The 21,488-nt window shown below is 48.9% G+C and overlaps 1 protein-coding gene across 1 annotated transcript; it reads left to right on the top strand.

Moving 5' to 3' along the window:
* Positions 1–8,464: 8,464 nt before the first annotated feature.
* LOC123397697 lies at positions 8,465–9,521 on the top strand. The gene is made up of 2 exons (XM_045092234.1): positions 8,465–8,810; positions 9,094–9,521. Exons 1-2 carry the CDS (start codon positions 8,674–8,676, stop codon positions 9,392–9,394), a joined length of 438 nt encoding a protein of 145 aa, XP_044948169.1. The 5' UTR covers positions 8,465–8,673; the 3' UTR covers positions 9,395–9,521.
* The last annotated feature ends 11,967 nt before the right edge of the window (positions 9,522–21,488 follow it).

Raw genomic sequence — 21,488 nt, 5'->3', positions numbered from 1 at the left:
TTAAGTTACCTGCGGCCTCTGCATCAGCACGATGCATACGGTCCCTTTATCTCCCCTAATCTTTACCTAATAATAAAGAGGCTATCGCTTCCGTTGGAAAACCCACCGAGGTGATTTTTCAAAAAAGCCCTCACTGTTTATGACATTAAACTCGTAGTATATATTAAATATTTACCTAATCTTTACCTAATAATAATGAGGCTATCGCTTCCGTCGGAAAACCCACCGAGGTGATTTTACAAAAAAGCCCTTACTGTTTATGACATTAAACTCGTAGTATATATTAAATATTTTTTTAAATACTCATATCTTTTAAACCGTAACTCCAAATTTAACATATTATACATGGAATTTGATTAGAAAAATATGTAGAATTTAAATATGATATTATTTTATCTGTTAAACGTTTAATAAAAATACTATCTAGGGTGCAATCTTAATAAATAAGTCATTATTCGTCTTTCTTTCATACCGGTACTCATCGGGGTTGGGAATGAACAAAATCAGGATTAGAGATGAAACTGAAGGTCACTTGACTGATTCTTTTTACGTATTAAATCTACATGCAAGCCGTGTTAAAATAGAAGACCTGTGAAATTTTGAACTGCATTTTGTTAGGATAAGATCATCTTTATTTGTATCGTAACTATAAATTCTTAAATTATAGACATTTTTTATAAATTAAGAGCGTGTGCCGTGTGGTATTTCTTTCTCCCGTTGCAACGCATGGGACCTTTTGCTAGTAATAATAAAGTACGGAACGCTTCTGTCATCCGTCGTGGTGTTTTTTCAAAAACATCCATCTGTTTGTCACAATTCAACCCGCAGTCCTTCAATTAGTGGGGGAAAACATTTGGCTTTTACAAACTCACCCCTCCATGCGGCGTCTTCTTGTCCATAAACGAGAGGCGGCGGCTGAACGGAGCATCCAAGGACGCCGGAGATGGCCGGAGGAGTCGCTGCGCTCGCGGGAGGCTCGACGCTGCGCTCGCGGAGGCAGACGCGGCTAGCTGTAGGGAGCACGCGCCTTCGTCCGCGTTCGCCGGCCGTTCGCATTCGCGAGCGCGGGGCAGCACCTGCAGCCATTCCAGCGAACCCGTCAGATCAGGCACGAAAAGAGGGGGGCGGAGCAGTATGGCGAAGACCGAGAAGGCGGTGGAGGGGCCGCCGGGGACGCGGAGGCAGTCGGGCTTGACGAGGCAAGTTGCTTTGGAACTTTTTACATGCTATTTCTTGTTGTGTTTCATTGCTTGTTCCCTGTTTTTTGCAGTAACTTTCTGTCTTTGAAGCCCATTGAAGGTCAAGATCTTCCCGGGAATGCTCCAGCTTGCTGACAATTCCATGCTATCCTAAGTTCGTCTTCAGCAGGTTTGTTTTGTTCTGCGAGTACTAGGAAGGTGAGGAACAGAGAACAGGAGGCGAGGGAGTTCAGTCTCTATTCCTTTTCAACTTCTCCACATCAGGGTTACATTCAAGCATCAACACCGGCACTCAGGAAAGCGAGGAGGAAGTGTCTGTGACCATATGTAGCCTCCTCGCTCAAGCAAGGAACGACAGCGGACAAAGTCTTGGGAGGCGCCTCTTGTATTTGGGTTCCGTCCTGGTAATCAAGAAACAATCAACATTTGTTACTTTTTAATCTTTTAATGCTATTTCATATTTGCTTCCTTGGGCTTTACCCCTATCTGAGTCCTAATTACCCTGATGAGGTGTCTCTAAAGTCTGAACTGAGCATAATTTGTCGGTGTAGTGGTCAATAGTAGCTAACACGCATTATACTTTGGAAGTAAAACCACGACACATATTTTTGATCGGAGGGAGTAATTCTGAATTGCGCATTGCGAAATGAAAAACAAGTCTTTTACAATCTTTTATGACAAAATTACTAACACCCTGTTTTGCGGTAGCACCGTTCTCGAGTTAATGGAGAGATTCCTAATGTTGATCATGCAACCTTGGATCATGAAAGTGTTGGGGAACGTCGCATGGGAAACAAACATTTTCCTACGCGCACGAAGACCTATCATGGTGATGTCCATCTATGAGAGGGGATGAGTGATCTACGTACCCTTGTAGACCGTACAGCAGAAGTGTTAGTGAACGCGGTTGATGTAGTGGAACGTCCTCACGTCCCTCGATCCGCCCCGCGAACTATCCCGCGATCAGTCCCACGATCTAGTGCCGAACGGACGGCACCTCCGCGTTCAGCACACGTACAGCTCGACGATGATCTCGGCCTTCTTGATCCAGCAAGAGAGACGGAGAGGTAGAAGAGTTCTCCGGCAGCGTGACGGCGCTCCGGAGGTTGGTGATGACCTTGTCTCGGCAGGGTTCCGCCCGAGCTCCGCAGAAACGCGATCTAGAGGAAAAACCGTGGAGGTATGTGGTCGGGCTGCCGTGGAAAAGTCGTCTCAAATCAGCCATAAAACCTCCGTATATATAGGTGGGAGAGGGGGGACCTTGCCTTGGGGCTCAAGGAGCCCCAAGGTGGTCGGCCGAGCCAAAGGGGGGAAGGACTCCCCCCCCAAACCGAGTCCTACTTGGTTTGGTGGGTGGAGTCCTTCTTTCCTTTCCCACCTCCTCCTTTTTTTCTCTTTGATTTTTCTTCCAATGCGCATAGGGCCCTTTTGGGCTGTCCAAACAGCCCACTAAGGGCTGGTGCGCCACCCTCAAGGCCTATGGGCTTCCCCGGGGTGGGTTGCCCCCCCCCCCCCCCCGGTGAACTCCCGGAACCCATTCGTCATTCCCGGTACATTCCCGGTAACTCCGAAAACCTTCCGGTAATCAAATGAGGTCATCCTATATATCAATCTTCGTTTCCGGACCATTCCGGAAACCCTCGTGACGTCCGTGATCTCATCCGGGACTCCGAACAACATTCGGTAACCAACCATATAACTCAAATACACATAAAACAACGTCGAACCTTAAGTGTGCAGACCCTGCGGGTTCGAGAACTATGTAGACATGACCCGAGAGACTCCTCGGTCAATATCCAATAGCGGGACCTGGATGCCCATATTGGATCCTACATATTCTACGAAGATCTTATCGTTTGAACCTCAGTGCCAAGGATTCATATAATCCCGTATGTCATTCCCTTTGTCCTTCGGTATGTTACTTGCCCGAGATTCGATCGTCAGTATCCGCATACCTATTTCAATCTCGTTTACCGGCAAGTCTCTTTACTCGTTCCGTAATACAAGATCCCGCAACTTACACTAAGTTACATTGCTTGCAAGGCTTGTGTGTGATGTTGTATTACCGAGTGGGCCCCGAGATACCTCCCCGTCACACGGAGTGACAAATCCCAGTCTTGATCCATACTAACTCAACGAACACCTTCGGAGATACATGTAGAGCATCTTTATTGTCACCCAGTTACGTTGCGACGTTTGATACACACAAAGTATTCCTCCGGTGTTAGTGAGTTATATGATCTCATGGTCATAGGAACAAATACTTGACACGCAAATAACAGTAGCAACAAAATGACACGATCAACATGCTACGTCTATTAGTTTGGGTCTAGCCCGTCACGTGATTCTCCTAATGACGTGATCCAGTTATCAAGAAACAACACCTTGTTCATAATCAAAAGACACTGACTATCTTTGATCAACTGGCTAGCCAACTAGAGGCTTGCTAGGGACAGTGTTTTGTCTATGTATCCACACATGTAAATGAGTCTTCATTCAATACAATTATAGCATGGATAATAAACGATTATCTTGATACAGGAATTATAATAATAACTATATTTATTATTGCCTCTATGGCATAATTCCAACAGTCTCCCACTTGCACTAGAGTCAAAAATCTAGCCCTCACATCATCATGTGAATTACATTATAATAAATATTACACCCATACAGTTCTGGTGTTGATCATGCTTTGGCCGTGGAAGAGGTTTAGTCAATGGGTCTGCTACATTCAGATCCGTGTGCACTTTGCATATATTTACGTCCTCCCCTTCGACATAGTCGTGGATGAGGTTGAAGCGTCGTTTGATGTGTCTGGACTTCTTGTGAAACCGTGGTTCCTTTGCTAAGGCAATGGCACCCGTGTTGTCACAGAACAAGGTTATTGGATTCAGTGCGCTTGGCACCACTCCAAGATCCGTCATGAACTGCTTCATCCAGACACCCTCCTTAGCCGCCTCCGAGGCAGCCATGTACTTCGCTTCACATGTAGAATATGCTACGACGCTTTGCTTGGAACTGCACCAGCTTACCGCACCCCCATTAAGAATAAATACGTATCCGGTTTGCGACTTAGAGTCGTCTGGATCTGTGTCAAAGCTTGCATCGACGTAACCTTTTACGGCGAGCTCTTCGTCACCTCCATACACGAGAAACATCTCCTTAGTCCTTTTCAGGTACTTCAGGATATTCTTGACCGCCGTCCAGTGATCCACTCCTGGATTACTCTGGAACCTACCTGCCATACTTATGGCCAGGCTAACGTCCGGTCTAGTGCACAGCATTGCATACATGATAGAGCCTATGGCGGAAGCATAGGGGACGGAGCGCATATGCTCTCTATCCTCATCAGTTGCTGGGCACTGAGTCTTACTCAATCTCGTACCTTGTAAAACTGGCAAGAACCCCTTCTTGGACTGTTCCATTTTGAACCTCTTCAAAACTTTATCAAGGTATGTGCTTTGTGAAAGTCCTATCAGGCGTTTTGATCTATCGCTATAGATCTTAATGCCTAGAATGTAAGCAGCTTCTCCTAGGTCCTTCATAGAGAAACTTTTATTCAAGTAATCCTTTATGCTCTCCAAAAACTCTACGTTGTTTCCAATCAACAATATGTCATCCACATATAATATTAGAAACGCCACAGAGCTCCCACTCACTTTCTTGTAAATACAAGATTCTCCAACCACTTGTATAAACCCAAATGCTTTGATCACCTCATCAAAGCGTTTGTTCCAACTCCGAGATGCTTGCACCAGTCCATAAATGGATCGCTGGAGCTTGCACACCTTGTTAGCATTCTTAGGATCGACAAAACCTTCGGGTTGCATCATATACAATTCTTCCTTAAGGAAACCGTTAAGGAACGCCGTTTTGACATCCATCTGCCAGATTTCATAATCGAAAAATGCAGCTATTGCTAACATGATTCTGACGGACTTAAGCATCGCTACGGGTGAGAATGTCTCATCGTAGTCAACTCCTTGAACTTGTGAAAAACCCTTTGCCACCAGTCGAGCTTTATAAACGGTCACATTGCCGTCAGCGTTCGTCTTCCTCTTAAAGATCCGTTTGTTCTGAATAGCCTTGCGGCCCTCAGGCAGTACCTCCAAAGTCCACACTTTGTTCTCATACATGGATCCTATCTCGGACTTCATGGCTTCTAGCCATTTGTTGGAATCTGGGCCCACCATTGCTTCTTCATAATTTACAGGTTCATTGTTGTCCAACAACATGATTGACAAGACGGGATTACCGTACCACTCTGGAGCAGCACGTGGTCTCGTCGACCTGCGTGGTTCGACAAAAACTTGAACTGGAGTTTCATGATCATTATCATTAACTTCCTCCTCAACCGGCGTCGCAATGACAGAGGTTTCCCCTTGCCCTGCGCCACCATCCAGAGGGATGAGAGGTTCGACAACCTCGTCAAGTTCTATCTTCCTCCCACTCAATTCTCTCGAGAGAAACTCCTTCTCGAGAAAAGCTCCGTTTTTAGCAACAAACACTTTGCCCTCGGATTTGAGATAGAAGGTGTACCCACTGTCTCTTTTGGGTAACCTATGAAGACACACTTTTCCGCTTTGGGTTCCAGCTTTTCAGGCTCAAGCTTTTTGACATAAGCATCACATCCCCAAACTTTAAGAAACGACAACTTTGGCCTTTTGCCATACCACAGTTCGTATGGTGTCGTCTCAACGGATTTTGATGGTGCCCTATTTAAAGTGAATGCAGCTGTTTCTAATGCATAACCCCAAAACGATGACGGCAAATCGGTAAGAGACATCATAGATCGCACCATCTCTAATAAAGTACGATTACGACGTTCGGACACACCATTACGCTGTGGTGTTCCAGGCGGTGTCAACTGTGAAACAATTCCACATTGTCTTAAGTGAGCACCAAACTCGAAACTCAGATATTCACCCCCACGATCAGACCGTAGGAACTTGATCTTCTTGTTACGATGATTTTCAACTTCACTCTGAAATTGCTTAAACTTTTCAAATGTTTCAGACTTGTGCTTCATTAAGTAGACATAACCATACCTACTCAAATCGTCAGTGAAGGTGAGAAAATAACGATATCCGCCGCGTGCCTCTACGCTCATCGGACCACACACATCGCTATGTATGATTTCCAACAAGTCACTTGCACGCTCCATTGTTCCGGAGAACGGAGTCTTAGTCATCTTGCCCATGAGGCATGGTTCGCACGTGTCAAGTGAATCAAAGTCAAGTGACTCCAAAAGTCCATCGGCATGGAGTTTCTTCATGCGCTTTACACCAATATGACCTAAGCGGCAGTGCCACAAAAATATGGCGCTATCATTCTTAACTCTAACTCTTTTGGTCTCAATGTTATGTATGTGTGTATCGCTATCAAGATTCAATATGAACAATCCTCTCACATTGGGTGCATGACCATAAAAGATGTTACTCATAGAAATAGAACAACCATTATTCTCTGACTTAAAAGAGTAACCGTCTCGCAATAAACAAGATCCAGATATAATGTTCATGCTCAACGCAGGCACTAAATAACAATGATTCAAGTTCATAACTAATCCTGATGGTAACTGAAGTGAAACTGTGCCGACGGCGATTGCATCAACCTTGGAACCATTTCCTACGCGCATCGTCACTTCATCATTCGCCAGCCTTCGTTTATTCCGCAGTTCCTGTTTCGAGTTGCAAATATGAGCAACAGAACCGGTATCGAATACCCAGGCACTACTACGAGAGCCGGTCAAGTACACATCAATAACATGTATATCAAATATACCTGATTTTTCTTTGGCCGCCTTCTTATCTGCCAGATACTTGGGGCAATTGCGCTTCCAGTGACCCATACCCTTGCAATAGTAACACTCTGTTTCAGGCTTAGGTCCAGCTTTGGGTTTCTTCGTCGGATTGGCAACAGGCTTGCCGCTCTTCTTTGAATTAGTTTGGGTCTAGCCCGTCACGTGATTCTCCTAATGACGTGATCCAGTTATCAAGCAACAACACCTTGTTCATAATCAGAAGACACTGACTATCTTTAATCAACTGGCTAGCCAACTAGAGGCTTGCTAGGGACAGTGTTTTTTCTATGTATCCACACATCTAAATGAGTCTTAATTCAATACAATATAGCATGGATAATAAACGATTATCTTGATACAGAATTATAATAATAACTATATTTATTATTGCCTCTAGGGCATAATTCCAACAGAAAGATTGTTGGAAAGGTAAAGATCAGATCTTCTTTTTCCCCCACTTGAATGTCGATATCATTTTGTAGGATTAATCTTGTAGTGTATATGTGTTGTTGCGCCTTCTTCTGAAGTTCCATCTTTTGCATGCAAAGTTCATTTAGCATTACCTTTTATTCGAGAGGTTGGGGACTTATGGTTTGGTCGAGTTTCAGATAGAGGGAGATGGGAATTGTCAGGTTTGTTTGCATGTTTGCCCAAAAAAAATATTGCAGGAGGCTTTAACACAAATTATTGTTCCGATAACATGTTAATTAACCTATAGTTGAATTCAATATGTTCCCAAAAAAAAATAACCCCACCAATGACCTATTGTTACAGTTTCGAGCTTTGGCAGACCAGATTTTTCGCAATCCTGAATATCACAAACAAGTGAGGAAGGGAGTCATGAAGCAGGTAGCCTGTTTGTCTCAGTCCATGGACATTCTATAATAATCTAAATAAAAGCACTGATCATGTTGCAGACTCGATAATGTAATTTGATTGACATGGAACTATGGTGAAGCCTATCTCTGCTTTTAGCTAAAGGAATTCAGAAAACGGTATGAAGGCTCTGTACCGATGGAATATAAGGTGTACTTGAAGAAAATGAAAAGGTAGCACAGATTATGCTGCTTAAATGATCATCTTCACAGTTGACAGAGACGTTGTACTAGGTTTCGAGTATATTCATAGCTTCATATATATGCCCTGCAGATCCGAGGAATGGGTGGATCATTTGACCCTTCAAGCGGCTGCAGACCGGGTAACATGCCACTTCTAGACACTATATGAGGGGCCATCTCACCGCCATTTCCCTAGCTGCTGGCTCAATTTATGGCTAATTTGTGCTTTGGTGTGCAGTATCGGAGGGAGCTGAGTGACTTCCTGGCGACTCCTATGTGGAAAGCTTTGTGTGTGAGTTCACTAGCAGCTTGAAATCGTTTACTCCTAGATTAACTTAATTGGTTACGTTATGTTTTGTATATTTGGAAATGTCTAAAGGCGTGTTGTTTCATATAACTGTATGCTATGCTGCCTATGCCTTTCCCGATAGCCTTAGTATGGTCATCATTTTCTCATTTATATCCTTCATCTTGGTAAGGATGCGATAGCTTGCCCCTCTGCATGGATTTGTTTTTTCCAGCGCTTGTTTCTTTTCTCTGTTAACCAGATCTCGTTCTTTTATTTTGCGGGTGTCTAACCATCCTTCTTCGGAGGTCCGAGACTGGGCTGATGGTCAACCCGCCGGAGCTCATGGCGCCCTACACCTCCCAGCCAGTGGCCGTGCCGGAGAACTGCCGCTCCATGTTCATTACCTTCTCCAAGGAAAATGCCCTCCACCGCGAGGAGATCTTCCAGTACTTCAGGCAGTAAGTGTGCACTTTGACTAAGTTCACACAGAAACACAAGTAGAGTATTACTAAGATCTGCATGCATGCATGACGATTGGAATTGGATCATGCATAATATTATTAGGGGAGATTTATCTCAGCTAATAAGTACTTCTCACAGCAGCAAGTTCACTATTCAAGCATAAAATTGGGTTACCTCGGACCCAAATCTTTTCAAATTTATGCAGAGAGTATGCATCAAGGTTCACAATACTAAGGTTCACCTAGATTATCTTATCCCTGTGCGTTGATCTCAATGCAGATCATCTTGCTGTATTTTACAATCGCCGGTTAATTGGCCGCAGCTCACATTTGGGGTGACAGACATGATGATGATGGATAGCAGCAAAAGGAAGAGTGGCGAGGCTGCCACCATCACAGCAGATCAGGTGTGCCCAAGCAACAACAACAAGAGGAATAAGGCCCTTCTACTATCTCTTTGTACGCTGTTGTTTTCTGATGAAATGATGTTGGAGGTGCTACTTCGGCTCCCTGTCAAATCCATTCTCTGCTTCTGGTCCGTCTGCCGCGCTTGGGCTGTTATTTTGTTCTCCAAGGATTGAAATCAAAATTCAAAACATTGCTCGTAGTGTCGAAACTAAAGATGGATCGTTGTTTCTATTATAGACGACATGAACGATTAGGATTGATCACATTTGTTGTTAATAGATGGATATTGTGGCCGTACAAAAAGAGTGCAATATAAATAAAACGCCATGCGTGTAAGGATTTATCTTACCCGTTGCAACTCACAGGCATTTTTTGCTAGTTGCAACTAAAGCATGCATGAACTTACTTACCGAGCTCGATGGACCTTGGGATAGATAGTCCAACGACAAACTAGGCTATCCTGCCACACACACACTGTAGTCATGACTGTCATGTACGCTTGCGCGAACAGACATGCATGCATGGATGATGGATCATATCAGACTGCTGGCCCGTGACCGCGAGTGAAAAAAAAATGTTCACCGAATGATTTCATCCGACCAGGGCATGCCATGCCGCGAGAGAAAAGAGCGATGATGAGGCGACGGCGCACGAGACGATGACGAGGGCAATCATGAACGGGTCTGTCCGGCCGGAGGCGCCGGGGCCATTCCTCCGCCATGGACGGACGACCAGGCGGCAGAGGCCCACACTCCAGCCAGCGCCGGTCGGCAGCAGACACTGTACGTCGTCGGTTTCACATCGCCAGAAAACACTCGTGCTCCGAGGCATCGCCGTGTGCCCACGCTCCGTAACGTCTTACCCGTACAGGATCACACCGTTACAGTTTCCCGTATGGTATTATTCTGTAACGGCGGCGAGCAATCAAACGGAAGACCTGTGGATCCACGGCACGGGCGCGGCTACGACCGTCGACGGCCACCGCATTGGATTCCATCGCCGGTCGCCGTCCACCAGCGGCGCAGCAGGCGTGACCCGCTCCCGCCATCAGGCCACCACGCGGATCGCGTACGGCACGGGGGGCACTAGCGGGTTCCCAGCCAACCCGGACCCGACCCGGACCCGCGAAGGAGGAAAAGAGGGGCAAGGCGGAACCGGGGCAATCACGGGGAAATAATTGCGGGGCCCACGGCGAGATCGAGCGGAGCGGTCGCGACCGTACTAATGATTGCGCCTGGCGTGCTGTCGGCCCGAGCCCGACTGGCGGGCCCGTCCAGGCATGATTGTGGGTTATCCGCTGGTGGGACCTGCGGAGCGGGGGATACGGGCCAATCCGGGCTCGGGTCACATGGGCAACCGGGCCAGGCTTAAGTTGGGCTTTTACTACGTTGTTCTTTCCCTTCTTTCTAACAAGAATGTCATCTTCAGAAACAAAAATGACGCATCCGCCATCAGTCAGAAAATAAAAAAACGAAAACCCCAACCTACGGTCAACAAAAATCCTACGCAGTACTCTAGTACTAGAGTACAGTGAGTGCACTGCTTCGTCAATTAACCAAAGCCTGCGTGGCCATCACATCATCGATCTATGATCACCAGCTATACATGCAGCTAGTATGCCGTAGCCAGCAACCGAGCGGCCGTGGCACCATAAATTCCCGGCAGATCTTGAAGATCTCGGCCGTGCGCTGGGCGACCTTCCTCGAGCGTTGCCATAACTTCCCACCACCAAACGATTCTGACCCGGGATGAGGAGGCCAGTAATGGACAGTTATAGCAGAGCATATTGCACGCCCCATATTCGCCATTACTCATGCACACGACAATCGCCAACGGCCAGTACGAGTACCGTGCTGCCAAGATCGTAGGGCGGGATCTCAGCCGGTACCACCATAATCACCGGCAAGTACTCCACGTACTCCCACCACAAAGCATGCATGCATGCTGCATGCACTGCACCTCGAAGTTCGCCACGTATAAATGCTTTTGCAGCTTGGCCTAGGAGTGCAGTGCAGGGCAGCTCGCACTCACTGCACCGTGCTGTCTCCAGGGCCGGCGTCTCCCTATTGCCCAACATGCTAATGGGGGCACCGGACCTTTTCTCCCTGCGCTCCATGAGTGGCCCGGCCTCTCGCTTCTGCTACAACATGGTAGTAGTACTCCACTCCAGCCTCCAGGCCCTGTGTGTACATCAGTCTTCATCTTGCGCCATACATACATCAATCATGTAAAAGCCGGTTGCAATGCAGGCTCTGTGTCTGCATCGGGCTTGGCTTTACTGGTACTCCACACCAGGCCCGGGTGGAAAAAGGCTAGCGTTATGTTATGTTGTAACTTGTGACACGATTAATTTCAACGTGTAAAGCTCTGCGATGGTACGCGCAACATGCATTGACGTGTCACGCCTCATGTGGTCAGAACGTGTCGGCTCCAGTAGAGGTTCCCGCTGCTTCCTAGTAGGGTGGAAACCACCAAACCTGCAACCTTCCAGCAAAGAAGTTGCTTTCTTTCTACACCGTGCGCGCGTTTTATACGTTGCCGGTGCGCCAAAAATGGCTCGGTCTTAGAATCTACATCACGTGGTTGGACGATATTTTACGTCCAAGCTGAACACTTGCAGGCAAGAACTTTGAGGATTCTTCTGCCCTAAGACATACCACGAGTGTAGTAGTACCCCTATTTCACACTGAAAGAAACATGACAATATTTCCTTTGGGCTTTGGCTATTGCGCCTTGTCTCCATCAAGTGGTGCCGCGACAAGTCGACGGTCCATGCATCTTCGCTGCTGTGCCGTGTGGTTGTGCCCCAATAGTGACGTGTAGTAGTATCGATCATTGTCAAGGCCCGCGCATGGCTGCTGGCCTGCTGCCGCCGCTGCTGCTGTTCCTGGAAGCGAGACATGGCCGTATCTTCTCCTTTCCGCGGAGCATCGCGCCCGGTCACGCCACACGCGCCACTTCCGGTCCAGACTAGTACCCATTTTCTCTTCTTCTTTCCACGTGGTTTCCCTTTTTGCATTTACTTATTTACGCTTGTAGAATATGTATACCTGTATAAAGAGGTAATAGCACCCCAAGTTCTAGAACTTGCATCAGATGTGATGATTTGATCCTATAACTTGCATAGTAAACCTATTTAGTCCTAGAACTTATAAGTCTTGTGCAATTCTAGTCAACAACCAATCACAACGCGCCAAGTGGACAGGGTGGGTCAGGGTGGGTCGTTTTGCACACAGCCCCTTGCATTTATCACTTATTAATCACCTGTTGTCGGTATCTGAGAAACACCTGAATTTAATAACCCTAATAACTCCTGTTCCAAACGACGACAGCTCTGTCGTGCGCGACCGCTTTTCCTCTATGTTCTTTCCCTCTTCTCCCTCGTGCGCCCGCTTTTGCTCTCTGTTCTTTCCCTCTTCTCCCTCGTGCGCAGCAGCTTTTCTTCGCGTGATGGCGTCACCGGAGTTCTTCGGCGGCCGGGAACCGCCTGCCTCGACCCACCTTGTCAGGCCGCACTATGTGTACCCCCAGATTACGATAGTTCTCATTGTTCTCTCTTCTCCCTCGTGATCTCCTCCTCTCTGGTTTGCTCATCCATGGTTTGCTCTCGTGAGAAGAAGAGTTGTTGTATCTGCTTAGTATTACATATGCTGCTGTTGCTGATTCATGCTTTGCTCTCGTGAGAAGAAGAGAGAAGAAGAGTTGTTGCTGATTTATGGTTGATGTACCTTTAACATGATTAAGCTATGGAATTAGGTTATTGTATTTAGGCATCTAGCTGTTGTTGTGTTGTTGTGTGTGTGCAAGTTACATTTTCTTGTTAGATCTTGTGAGAAGAAGAGTTGTTGCATCTGCTTAGTAGAACATATCCTGTTTGGATTTTGACTGAATTTTAACTGAACACATCCTGTAGTTTTAACTGAATTATGAACTGTTTGGATGCAGTGTGTGATTCATTAATGGGAAAAAGTGTGTGCACTCCTTTTTTCACACTCGAAATTGAGCATGGTGGCATTTTCCTAGGAGCAGTCAGTGAGCTGGAGTATTACAACTCTTCTGTGGAGGTGCTGGACTATATAGATCCTGCCACATTTAGTTATGAAGTACTAGAAGAGCACCTAAACTGGTAGGGATATCCTAAGAATCAGCACATCATCTACTAGTGCTTGCCTGACAAGAAAATACGTGATGGCCTTGTGAGAATTACAGGTGATGAGGATCTGCAGCAAGTGATCAGAGCTAGTGGTAAGCATAAAGTGCTTATAATAATGGTTACCATTCAGACTTCAACAGTAATTTCAGGCAAGATTTGATATTGAAGGAGCCATCATTTCAAAGCCCTGTTAGAGTGGCCAACTGTTCTGTTGATGCAAGCAATCCAGGCAATATCATCTGTTTGAATGTTGATAATCCAATTTGAGATGTTGCATAAGATAGCACAGAACCACACAATTTGCTTAATGATGCTGCAAATCTTCTTACTGATGTTGTACACACATGTGCTTACTGATGGTGCAGAGCCAAATTTGCTGAATGATGCTGCTGCAGACTCAAACTTGCAGAATGATGTTGCTGCAGACTCAAACTTGCAGAATGATGGTGCAGAGTCAAACTCTCTGAATGATGCTGCCCATCCTAACTTGCTGACTCATGGTGTGTTGTTGGAAGAATCAGATATCAGTGATAGTGATTATGACATTCATGATGGTGATGATGATGTATATGAAGACAACATTGACTATGATGTTGATGAAGAAGCTGAGCGAGAGGTGGAAGATGTTGAGCCTGAGTATTTACTTGAAGATGAAGATCTGAACCTCTACATTGAACAACAAGAACAACTTAAGTACAAGTTCACATCATTCAATTCAAAGGTGGACATGAAATGCCCTGTTTTCACTTTGGGTATGGTATTTGCTCATGTGGTTGAGATGAGGAAAGCTCTAAGTGCATATGCAATAAGAAACAGAGTGATGTTGGAATTGATCCAAATGACTGCATTTTCCCCCATTGCAATGGGTTGGGTGGAAGTAGAATGCACTGGTTCTTGCGAGTGGTTCCTGACAACTCTAAGAGATGATGTGAACATCACCAACACTGCTCCTTTCACAGTAATGAGTGATAAGCAGAAAGGATTAATCAATGCAGTGCACAAAGTTTGGCCAGATTCAGAACACAGGTTTTGTGTGAGGCATATTTATCAAAATTTTAATGAGAAGCACAAAGGAGAGGTATTGAAGCAAGATCTGTGGGCCACTTGAAGATCACCAAACAAGGTGAAGTGGAGAGAGAACTATCATAAAATGGATGATAACTCCCCAGCTACCTTTCATTGGACAGAAAGACTTGAGGGAAAGACCTGGTGCAAGATATTTTTCAGTACATTTCCCGAATGCGATATTCTATTGAACAATAATTCTGAAGTGTTTAACAACTACATCCTTGATGGCAGTTCTTAGTATGCTTGAATATATCTTCTACAAGATCATGCATAGGATAGTGACTAAACAAAGAGAAGCTATAGAAAAGTGGACAGGGCATGGTGTCATGGGTATAAGTCTGACAGTAGATGTGTAGGGTACGAAAGGATGGGCAGAGCCTTAGCTACGGCGAGGTTGTATGAGTTCAGGCCCCTCTACGGTGGAGGTAATAGCCCTACGTCTTAGTGCTCTGGGAGCTTGTTGTCGAGTGGAATATGGATTACAGTGAATTGCTAACCCCTACACCAGTGGGGGAGGGCGGCTTATATAGAGTGCGCTGCCCTCCACAACGGTTCGGTGCACAGGTGTGGAGTAGTGACGAATAAATGCCTACGTTACACGTAACGTATGTCTTAAACGCTAATAAAGGTACGTGGAAACGTACGACCGTTTCCCTCCAGGGGGGGTTACGATGCACAGAGTGGAATCAAGTCGGTTAGTTTGATACACTCCGAATGCTCATCTCCGACTGGATGGTGGAGGATTCGTTACCGACTGGATGATGGGATGTCCTTAATTCAATCGGAACTAACTAAGGGTCTTATCCCTTATGAAGGGTAGTCCTTGGGTAGGACTTATAGGGCAGGCCTATGACCCTATCCTAGGACTATAACTCCATCATTAGTCCCCGAATGGATTGGGGATGGAATGACGAAGTGATGCTTGAAGTATGGATCTGACTGGTACGGATGCGACTTTGGCGTTGCTTGCCTCGATCCATTTTATCTTCTTTGACCAACGATCCGAGTGGAAGTATTTGTGAAACGAACTGTCGAGAACCGAGTGCTTCCGTGGTATCTTCTGACGTGACCAGTCAACTGACAGCGGCGGATTTTCCGGGATCCTCAAATTTCGGTTGCCGCGCGCTCAGCGGGGATGACGACATCGCGCTCGAGTAGTACCTGAAGCCTCGATCCCCGCGCCTTCATCTTCTCCACTGATATCGCCGCGACCGGTCGGGGGATAAGATTTCGGGGCCACTTGCCAGTGACCCAGTCGGAACCTTATTTAAACCTCAGCGGCGAGGGTTTTTTCGTTACACTCGCCGAATAACTTGCCTTTGCTCCGCTTCCCTCGCCATCCTCTGCGCACCCCAAGCTCCTTCCCTCTCCTTCTCCCTCGCGAATCCGCAGCCTCCGCCATGACAAAGGGGCAGACTAGCAAGCTAGAGGCGCGGAAGAAGAAGGGGAAGGCGGCGGCTCCTGCTTAGTGGAGGCAGCGAACGTTACCGGCGGGGTGGATCCAGGGGGACTTCCTCCCCTCCACGGTGACGGAGGAGAACCTGCTGGAGTTGGTGGAGCACGGGATGATTGCGCACAAGTCATGGAGGTTGCCGGCGGAGGACGAGACCGAGCCGGCGCCCCGGGAGGGGGAGCGCGTCCTGCTGCTCAGCCACGTGAACCGAGGTTTTTCTGTGCCCCCACATCCCTTCTTCAAAGGCATAATGAACCACTTCGGGGCGCAGCTCCACCACTTTCCCCCGAATGCCATAGCTCATCTCTGTGCCTTCGTAGTCTTGTGCGAGTGTTTCATCGGCTGTCCTCCCCATTGGGGGCTTTTCAAACACATCTTCTCTGCTAGATCCCAAACCATCAAACGACTTAACCAGTCGGATGATAAAACTCACCTTCTCCAGCTCTGCGGAGGCTTAGGCTTCCAAAAGAAGAGCAAAAGTAGTTATCCCGCTCTTCAGCTGAGTGAATTGGTTAGGAACTGGCAGTCGACATGGTTCTACTGCCAGGACGTTGCTTGCCCGAATGCCACGACAGGGTTGCCTCCTTTTAGCTTAGATCGACCAGCTCCGCCTAAGCAGCTCGCGCTCACAAAGGCGGAGAAGATCCATATCCAGCCTCTAGTCGACGCACTCGTAGATGTCGTCCGAAGGGGAGTCACCGGCATAGATTTGCTGGAGGTTTTCCTCGGCCGGCGCATCCAGCCACTGCACGCTCGACACCACGCCATGTGGCACTACACGGGGCCTGAGGAATCCACTCGGACCAACGTCGAGTGCGTGACCAGGGAGACGGTGGCGTCGTGGGTTCTCAACATCACAGGCGCCTGCAAAAACCCCAGAGGGTCCCGACGAGTCAAGGCTTTCCGCGCGGACAACCCTCCTCCGAACGAGGTGAGTACAACTTGTCGAGTGCACACAACTGTCTTAGATTTATCGCTTTCTTGAATCACTGTCTGACGTCTGATGTCGTCGACTGTATCTTGTGCAGAAGTGGACCAACTGGTTCTCTCCTGTCTCGAACGGGAATCCGGCCCAGGAGGAGGAGGAGGACAGCCAGGAGGGCAACGTGGAGAGCGTCGAGTAAGTCTCCGACAGTGGGGAGACGGAGGAGGAGTCTGAGGAAGAGGAGGAGGAAGATGAAGAGCAGAACTGGCCACCCCCGCCGCCAGAGGTTCGAACCAAACGCCGACATATGAACCCGCGGCTCCTTCGGCCCCTCCAGCATCCTCGAGTGCCCCGCCAGCCGCTCGTGTGGTTCCGAGCGCCCCGCCAACTGTTCCCGTGGTTCCGAGTGCTCGGAGCACTAAGAGGACCAGGGGCGCTGCTGCTGAGCCTGCGGGTCAGCCCTCTAAGGTGGCCAAACCGAGTGGATCTAAACCTCGGAAGGCTTTGCCGCGGATGAGGGTTACCGTTCCCGTCACCTCAACGTAAGTGCATTGTTCTTCTATCTTCTTCCGGTATCCGATTGAACTCCTGCTTATTGGTCGAATGAATTTCACTCGACAGAGTTGCCACCTCTGCCACCTCTTCGGCACGCCAGGGGGACGATCCCATGCACATGGACAACGTTTTCACATCCCAGCCAGGTGCGTCGTAGCGATTCCGAGAGTTTACATTATTGCATCACGAATTCTCTCTTTGGTCTTGCCTTTTTTTCCTGTGATCTCACGCCGTTCGGTCGGGTTTCCCTCAGGGGTGATTTATGTGGAGGAGGGCGACCAGGGGAGGTCTGAGCAAGCTACGGTGCCCGTCCTTGAGGCTGTTCCGCCGGTTACTACTCTCGCCATGGACGCGCCGCCGACTGAGGTGATGTCGTCGACTGAGACGACGCTGGTTGCTGCTGAACCGACTGGAGCAGGCCTTGGGATGCCCAAGGAGCCTCCTACGATGCCAGGCCCGTCGACTGTCGAGTACAACGTCCAGCGCCTCCCGGAAGATCAGGTGGGAGCTGCCAAGGGACCATGGTGCAGGCGGAGCTGATGGCGGGAGAAGCCAAGAAAACGTACGACTCCATCGCGTCCGTGTACAAGCGAAGCTTGGAACTGCGGGACGATACCCGAGTAAGTGGGCTAGTAAGTATTTACTTTCCTCCTGTGACCCACTGGGTGTTTGATCAATGCAGTCGGATATTGTATGATTGTTTTGCAATGGGTTAGGGGAGAAGAAAAACAGCGAGGGGCTGGGCGACGGGAGTGTGAGGTTCTGTCTCTAGCTGGGGGTAAGTAAGCAGAGAGGTATATGAGGGCTTTAATTAAATTCAGGTGTTTCACGGATACCAACGACAGGTGATTAATAAGTGATAAATGCAAGGGGCTGTGTGCAAAACGACCCACCCTGACCCATCCTGTCCACTTGGCGCGCTGTGATTGGTTGTGGACTGGAATTGCACGAGAATTACAAGTTCTAGTACTAAATAGGTTCACTTTACAAGTTGTAGGACCAAATAATCATATCTGGTGCAAGTTCTAGGACTTGGGGTGTTATTACATCCTGTACAAACCCTTGTTGCATGATTGGAGGCGACGCGACGCGACGCATGCTCCGATCCCCGGCGACGCCGGCTTTTTCAGTCCGTGCAGTGGCAGGGAGCACTTAAACTGGCCTCCGGAGACGGGGAGGGTTGCCGATCGAGTCGAGTCGGACCTGACGGGCGGATGGAACGGGGAGCGAATCGTGCCCAAAAGATCTCCTTCCTTCCCAATAAAAGCAACTCCGATGGGACCGCCCACGAGCCACCGCGGGCGAGAGGAGAGGAGATGGCGCTCTCTCGCTCTCGCTCCTGTCCCGTCCTGTGCGTGTCAGCTCGCCAACCCATCAACCAGCCAGCGGCGGAGGCGCGCATCACACGGCATGCCGCAACAGTGCCGGCAGCCAGCCAGCCGGCTAGCCCGGCGGCACCGTCACGTAGCCGCATGCTGCCGTCTCTCCGCTCCACAGTGCACCGTCGGCTCGCTCTGCGGCGCCGACCGACGGGCCGAACGACATGCGCGCCAATTAAATCGCCGGCGGGCCCGTTTGAGACGAGAGGCCACGCCTCGTGCGTCACCTGCGCGGCCGTGGCCCCCTACCGCCCGCTCGTCGCTACGAGGCCACGAGCGACCCCGTTGGGTATTGCGACCTCTCTCTGCTCTCAGCCTGCGCCCGTGCCCGTCTTTAAGTGTCCAGTCCGTCGGCGTGAGGTCGTGATTGCGGCATGACTCCAATAATTGACGTTGCCCCGGCTGGCGTGACAAGCCTGACGCGCCGCGCCGCGCCCCGGCCGTGGGTCCGTCCGGCCGTGCATGCAGTTGCTCGCTGCTCACTGTGCGCGTGCCTTCGCTCGGCAGATTGTGGCTAGCTGCGCATCTACAGCCGATATGTCCACTTCGTGCATCGAAAGTTTTGGCTAAAAAATTACGAGAGCCTATGCGCAGGCACACTCCGACGCGATAGAGACATAGAGAGAGAGAGAACCAGCAGAGCACGCATCGTGAGTCACGAGGCGCGGCCGCGTCATGCCGCTCCCGGCCCCTGGCCTGTACGTACACCGGATATGACGGACGAGCGTACGACGTACGTTGCATACGGACGATAGCTCGGGCTTGTCACCATCCATCCGCGAGATGATTATCAATGCGAACGCGCCTGCGTTATACTCCTAGCACGCATGATACCGGGCAAACGCCTACGAAGACGCTGTGCATACAAGTCTACGGACGTAGAGCGCGTCACGATCGACGACTATTCTGCTTTGTACTACTACCACTACTGTTCACGCCGTGCGGCTACTTGTGCACGGTAGGCCGTATGGATCCAGTCCAGGAATGCCCGTGTGCAACACGCACCCCTTGCTGCTACTGCACCGGCTACCTGGCGGGTCGTCCGAGCATGACGAATTAAATCGAGCTTTGGCTAATCTGCCCGTAGATCGCACGCATTCGTGACTCGTGAGCCTGCGGCTAATCGAACCGGTGATTTTTTAACCGGACCCTATCTAAATCCAGGCCGTCCACGTGAGGCTAGGGTTGGAGATGGACGGGGATCCCGGGCAAAGAGGGTCCGGGGCTGGCGGGCCAGGGCGTAACGTGGGAAGGGACAGGGGCAAAATAGACGGAAGCAGCAGCGGCAGCAGTACCAGCAGCAGCTATAAGTTGGCGCATGCTCGCTTGGGCCAGTGCGCGGCAGCGCCAGGGCGCAGCGCAGCACAGCACAGCACAGCACAGCGACGTTGAGCGGAGCCGCGGTGCGACTGCGAGCGAGCAGCAGGCGGTGGGGAGGTCCACCTGCCTCTGCATCTGCGTTGCGCTGCCGCGATTAGGGCAACCCCAACTCACAACCATGTCCACACGTCCGAATTTTGTCCGTTTAAGTAAAAAAAAAAACGAGCACGTCCGTCCGTTTGTAATCGTGTTGCCATCGGTGCGACCAACCAACCGCCGAATCGAAAGTACTTGCGTGTACAGACTTGAATTTTATGAAAAAAAAACAAAACAAATAAACATTATAAATAATATAAAATATTAAATAAAAATATTAAAATGTCAATAGTCAAGTTTAATACATTTTTAATTAAACAAAAACATAAAAAAGATAATTCATGTCATCGATGAGGTCGTCGTCGTCTTCATGAGCGATGTCCTACTTGTCGTCGTTGCTCGTGAGATCGATGTACGTAGACGATTGTCAAAGGTGGGCGGGCAGCCCTTGCGAGACCGGAGACACTCACAACGTCTGCACCACCTCCTCTCATGGCTCCTGCTCCTGCTCGGTTGACCGCGATGGCATCGCTGACCATGGCCCGACACCCGGTGCGTCGGCTATTTTCGACGTGTGTGGTCAAGCAGACCCACTGCTGGCCCACCAGCTATGGATTCCACGCGACAAGGGGCAGCTCGTCCACCACCTCCTCCTTCACCATGACGGCATGCTCCAGCTCCTGGATGGTCATGTCGCCGGCCGTAGAGAGGACCAACGCCGTCTCTAGGCCCGTTCATTGGCGTATGTCGTGCGTGCTCATTTAGTCCTCCATGACACACCTCATTAGCTCGGCCTCCTCCTCCTCGGTCATCGGAGGCGATGATGGTGTGGATGGAGACAAAGATGGCGTCGACGTGAGGCCGTGCACACGCTTACGCCTACGTGTTTGGGGCGGGCTAGCAACACCATGTCGACATGGGCTAGGTGGACGACCGACAAAAAAGACAGTCAGTTGGGACGCTGACAGGCGGGACCCGTCGTACGTTCGTGTTTAATATGAACAGTGGAGGTAGTTGGGAGGCCGCCATGCGTTTCTAAGACGAAGAAGGAGCAAACGCATGTCCGTCCATTCGTCTTTCGTCTGGACATAAATTGGATGCAGATTTACATCGAAAATGAAGCTAAAGGGACGCCAAACGTATTTTTTATATAGTTACGGTTGCATGTTGGACCAGTTCGTCTGTCCATTTTGTTAGAGTAAAACGAGATTGAATGAAAGTAAATAGACAATTAGTCGTGTTTGTATTGATTCTCAAGTATATATACATCTGGAAGAAGTGGGAAGAAGAGGTGTTTCTTCGAAGGCAGCCCTCCAGA

Source organism: Hordeum vulgare, chromosome 5H, assembly GCF_904849725.1.
Source record: "Hordeum vulgare subsp. vulgare chromosome 5H, MorexV3_pseudomolecules_assembly, whole genome shotgun sequence".
In the NCBI taxonomy this organism is placed as follows: domain Eukaryota; kingdom Viridiplantae; phylum Streptophyta; class Magnoliopsida; order Poales; family Poaceae; genus Hordeum; species Hordeum vulgare.
This window is presented reverse-complemented; position numbering and strand designations above follow the sequence as displayed.

Excerpts from the sequence above, each read along its gene's own strand:
- LOC123397697 (XM_045092234.1), top strand. The coding sequence starts at position 8,674 with ATGGTCAACCCGCCGGAGCTCATGGCGCCCTACACCTCCCAGCCAGTG. Across the intron at positions 8,811-9,093 it reads ATCTTCCAGTACTTCAGGCA|ATCATCTTGCTGTATTTTAC; the intron begins GTAAGTGTGCAC and ends ATCTCAATGCAG.